Below are 5,159 nucleotides of genomic sequence, written 5' to 3' on the forward strand. Positions count from 1 at the left end.
CTTGTATCTTTAGGGCAGCCCATAGGTGGTGAGCACGACTATCCTCTTTCAATCTCTGGGCCAAAATTAGTTCTGGAGCAAGGAAAGAAGTGAACATGGGGAGGAGAATATGAGCCATGAAAGTACACCAAGGCCCAAACTAGGTCACTAATTTCTTGTGAGCTATGCCTAGCACTGAGACTTCCTCAAAGCGTAATGGTCACATCAATATTCTCTATAGAAGGAACTCCAGCTTCACCCCCTGGCATGAGTTACATATCTCTGTATTTAAAACAAAAATGTACAACTTGCCAATACTGTCAATGTTGTTATGGTACACAGTGGTATCTACCTTTTACAGGTGTGGAAGACAAGTGTTAGAAAGGAGCTCAAACAAGGCCATAGTCAGTGCCAGGGATGTTCTATTAAGGCTACAGCAGGAAGTTAGCAAGGTGAGAGACAGGAAAAGAGAAATTATTGAATGCTCATGGAAAGAAATCGGCAGGAAAGTCTTATCTGCAGGGATGACCTCTTTTTTTTAATGTTTATTTATTTATTTTGAGACAGAGAGGAGAGGCAGATAAAGAGGGAAAAAGAGAATCCCTAGCAGGCTCTGAGCTGACAGCCATAGAGTTCCATCTCACAAACCATGAGATCATGACCTGAACTAAAATCAAGAGTCAGACACTTAATGGACAGAGCCACCTGGGCGCCCAGGGTGAAGGCGTTTTCCTTCTGAGGGACTTTGGAAAAGAGACTAACATAAAGAACCAGTATGGTCCACAAACTAGTTCCCAGTGACAGGTACTGATTAAGGAAAGTAAAGACTCTAGGTAAGATGTTCACTGGTCTGTGTGCGTGTGTGTGTGTGTGTGTGTGTGTGCGTGCGCTCGCCCTTGTCTTTTAGAAGTCACTTGGAATTCTTTATGCAAGATTTTTTCCTACAGAAGATTTATGTTTTCCTTGGTTTTACTTTTAAACTGATATATTACATCCCAAACTAAGGAACACATACAAGCAGAAGTAAAGATAAACTATCTAGGATTCTTTTATTGAGGTACAAAATGAGGCCCGGAAGTCAGCGAGGCATGAGTTTAAGGAGGACCACGACAATTTTCTCTGCTCAACAAAGATGACTCTGTCTTTCTCAGCGCTTACCCAGAGCACTGGCTGAGATGAAGGAAAAGGCAGTCAGAGCCCAGGGATGATGAAGATGATGGTGAAGACGTCATCACTCTGTATCCATGTCTGTGGGGAAGTTAACATGCTCCTTCGTGAAGAAACTGAACTTTTCCATTACTTTTCCTATGAGGAAACGCAGAACGGGATTCATTAAACAGAGGAAATGTTATATAATGCCAGAACTGAAAGGAATTATAAAAATTATGAGGCAGAACTTAATGTCACAGATGAGGAAACAGAATCCCTGAAAAGGAATGTCCTTGCCACAGGTAGTTTCAGATAGAGACAAAAGCCAAGTTTCCCTAGTCCAGTGATCCTTCCAGCCTACACACAGCCCCCACTGACCCCAGAGCCTGGGCCCGATTACCCTGCATCTTACAAAGAAGGAGAGCTTCTGACTTGGGGAGTTGAGGTGGCCTGCACCTCATCTTTTCCTGCTCATCACAGCAAGGCCTGTGATGACTCTGGATCCTTCATTGGTAAGAACCGCCCGCCACCCATGTCCCCCTTCAGCACCCTTGAACACAAGCTAGTTTCTAGACCAAGGGCCCAATTGTGTGCATCTTCTCTTTTCTGAAGATTCCCTCTTCTTGAGTAGAAATAAGGATGCAGACATATCTTTGTGGGCTCAGGGCCCAACCTGATATTCCAGCTTGTAAGATAATCACAAAGATGAAAAATATTAAGAGTGAAGACGGATGGCCCAAATTCAGTGGTTGAAAGAGGCTTAACAATGAGCAGAGTGAACTTGGCATAAAGTAATAAATGTGAAGGTGCCTGTTTTGCATTAAAGAAGTGGCAAGTACCTAGTTATATTGCCTTCAAGAATACTGTGCAGACAAATGAAATACTGAAACAAAACATGCCTGTGGGACCCAGGTGGAAGCACTGACAGCTACATTCTCCTCTTTTAGATAAAAAACAGAACAAAACAAAAAAAAACTACAAAAGCCTTGTTCCCCTTTTCCCCCTTAAGGCCAGCAATAGAGCCACTAGGAATTTGAGGAGGGTAAAGTCTCTCTAGACAGTTTGTCTAAGAATCAAGCAGTATGGCCATAAGTCTCTTAGAAATCATGTGGGATAGTGGGTTTCAATGATTTTCTTAGTGTGGGATTCAAGATCCTTTTTTCTAACAAAATAGTGTGTGGAACTCCACTACTGGAAATAGCCAAAAGCTGAACTTGGGGTTGGAGATCACCCCCAAATGATCCCCTTAGTTTGGTGCCTCTGGTGCCTCTGTAGAACCTCTGGGCTCCTGGTCTTATTGAACTCCCTCAACTGAGACAGGAATCGGCAGCTGGGTGATGGATGGAATGAGTTCAAGCTGGCAGAGCAGGGGGCCAAGCCTACCCTGACCACAAGACGGTCAGTTTTCTCTCTCTCCCAAATGCTTCTAGGTGGGAATAAGCACAGCTTACAGAAAGGGAAACAGGCTCATAGAAGGAGGAGAGGTTTGCTGTTCTTTTTTCTTCCCATGAGGTACTCACAGATTCTCAATGCATAGGTGGCATTCATTCCCATAGGTGATGTAATTAGAACCACAGACAGGCAGGTATGTGATTGGGCAGGGGATGGCCACCACTGGGTACTTCTTGTAAATGCTGCAGTCCACCTGTAATGGACACAAGAGACTGTTCTGCTGTTCTTGGGCCCCCAAGCTAGGCTACACTGGCCTCTATTGGGCAAGAGGCAAAACACCACCCTAGGAGTCCCAGATCAGATATTCTGATGCTGCTGTGGCTACTTCTATTACTAATAATATTACCCATGACAAAATACCAGTACTGCTATCACCACTTCTGTTACTTCTAGGAGACTCTGCTATTAATTCCTGAGAATCTCTATGCTAGGCATTAATCTTGAGTTGTACATGATTTTTGTTTGTTTGTTTACCGAATAGGGTATGTTCAACTATTACGCCTATTTATAGATGGGGAAATTAAGGCTTAAGAACAAAGAACTTGTATAACATAAAAGCAGTTAGTGATGGGGTTGGGATTTGAATCTAGGGCCCATGCAATTAACCAAGGTAACTGTCCTGCCTCTTCCACATTGTCCTATCCATAAAGACTTTACCAACCCCTCAGCTGGAAGTCATCTCTCTCTCTTTTAACTTGGGATTTTTTTTTTTAGGCTACGGTTATTTATATGTATGTCTTATTTCTTCAACTGCCTTCTGGAGAGCAGAGGAGAGTTTTTAATCTGTGTCTGCTTCCCCCTTCTGCCCCTCAAACACACTTAATTAATTCTACATATATATTTCAAAAAGTATTTGTTGACTAAATGTCAATAGGAATTGAAATTAAATGTAATTCAATATACTCACTGTTGTTAAAGACAGGCTAGCAGCTTCTGAAAGAGAGTTAGAGATGGAAATGTTAAAAATAAAGCAAATTCTTGAAGTCTCATTAATTAATGTAAATTTGGGCCTAGAGAGTAAGACTCTGTATTTGCTCTGGCAAGAAATCTCAGCTCACACTCTGTTCTTATATAAAACTCCATCTGTTTGCTGAAGAAGCCAAATTCTTCAGAAGCTGAAGAATAAGGTAAGCCCTTTATTCAGGCAAGAGAATTAACCTGTTTCCTCCTTTATTGACCAGGAGACATTTTCTGGAGCTCATCATGTCTTTGATAATGTTCAAAGTCAGATGGTACTAGAAGGTATTGCAGTCACCCTTCCTAAGAGCCTGAAGCACTGCCACCATTGATATTCTCCCCTCCGAACCAACATAAAGAAATGTAATGGAGGGGTGCCTGGGTGGCTCAGTTGGTCAAGCATCCAACTCTTGATTTCGGCTATCGTGGTTCATGAGCTCGAGCCCTGCATTGAGCTCTCCACTGACAGCACAAATTGGGATTCTCTCTCTCCCTTTCTTTCTGTCCTCTCCCCACCTCAACCAATAAATAAATAAACGTTAAGAAAGAAATGGAACAGAATATTGTTAAGGTGTTAGAATCTTAATTTCTTTAAGTAGTTTTCACCATATAAAAGTCCTAATTGTTGACTCCGGGACTTTGGAGAATTGGGTTTTATTTTGATCCTCCTGGACTGATTTGGAGAGGCATTCAAGTTTTTCTGTGTTGTTACACTGAGGAATAGCATCTAATAACACCAACCACTTCCAGTATCCTTATGAAATTAAGTAGACTTATAAAGAAATTAGTTTTTTTTATGGTTCCATGGATGAAAATGAAAATCCTTAAAAGCAAAGACACTAGAGCCAAATCCCCCAGTACCAGTTAGTCCGCAAGATCGTCCCTTCCCAGGCCAGGACAGTTTGTATTACAAATCAGTATACTTTATTATTTTTTAAAATATTTACTTATTGATTTTTTAAAAAATTTTAATGTTTATTTATTTTTGAGAGACAGAGCATGAGAGGGGGAGGGGCAGAAAGAGAGGGAGACACAGAATCAGAAGCAGCCTCCAGGCTCCGAGCTGTCAGCACAGAGCCCGATGCAGGGCTTGAACCGCAAGATCATGACCTGAACCCAAGTCGGAAGCTTCACTGACTAAGCCACCCAGGTGCCCCTATTTATTCATTTTTAGAGAGAAGGAGAAAGAGCACAAGTGGGGAAGGGAGAGAGAGAATCTCAAGCAGGCTCCATACTGCCAGCTCAGAGCCCAAAGCGGGGCTCAAACTCACAAACCACAAGATCGTGACCTGATCCAAAATCAAGAATCAGCTGCTTAACCAAACGAGCTACCCAGGTGCTCCACAAACTAGTACACTTTAAATCCATATGACCAGATAGTTCTCTCAAATGCTGAGAAGGGGTTATTTGAGAAGACAAGCTTAATGGCTACAGAGGGCACTCTTCTGCCCTTAACTCACCGGAGCTGCTGAAGAAATGGGTCACTGTGCAGAGCAGGAAGAGGCCCCCAATGATCTTCATGGTGGAGATGGCTGTGATGCAGAGGTCTCTGGGCTGTCACACCAGCTACATCAGCCATACCCTCAGAAAGGGGTCATGTTTATATGCCCATGCTTGGTTTC

The 5,159-nt window shown here is 42.6% G+C and overlaps 1 protein-coding gene across 1 annotated transcript; it reads right to left on the reverse strand.

The window, feature by feature from the left end:
* Positions 1-1,003: 1,003 nt before the first annotated feature.
* Positions 1,004-5,159, reverse strand: SPINK7 (serine peptidase inhibitor Kazal type 7). Its single transcript, XM_077769070.1, has 4 exons — positions 4,998-5,159; positions 3,488-3,513; positions 2,649-2,773; positions 1,004-1,284 (listed from the first exon to the last, which is right to left on the reverse strand). The coding sequence occupies exons 1-4, from the start codon at positions 5,056-5,058 to the stop codon at positions 1,239-1,241; spliced, it is 258 nt and encodes an 85-aa protein (XP_077625196.1). The 5' UTR covers positions 5,059-5,159; the 3' UTR covers positions 1,004-1,238.

This window comes from Crocuta crocuta, unplaced genomic scaffold, assembly GCF_008692635.1.
Source record: "Crocuta crocuta isolate KB4526 unplaced genomic scaffold, BGI_CrCroc_1.0 scaffold340, whole genome shotgun sequence".
Taxonomy (NCBI): domain Eukaryota; kingdom Metazoa; phylum Chordata; class Mammalia; order Carnivora; family Hyaenidae; genus Crocuta; species Crocuta crocuta.

Coding starts and splice junctions, on each gene's coding strand:
- SPINK7 (XM_077769070.1), bottom strand. CDS start 5,058: ATGAAGATCATTGGGGGCCTCTTCCTGCTCTGCACAGTGACCCATTTC. Junction 3,514..4,997: donor CCATTTCTTCAGCAGCTCCG/GTGAGTTAAGGG, acceptor ACTCTCTTTCAG/AAGCTGCTAGCCTGTCTTTA. Junction 2,774..3,487: donor CTAGCCTGTCTTTAACAACA/GTGAGTATATTG, acceptor TGTCCATTACAG/GTGGACTGCAGCATTTACAA.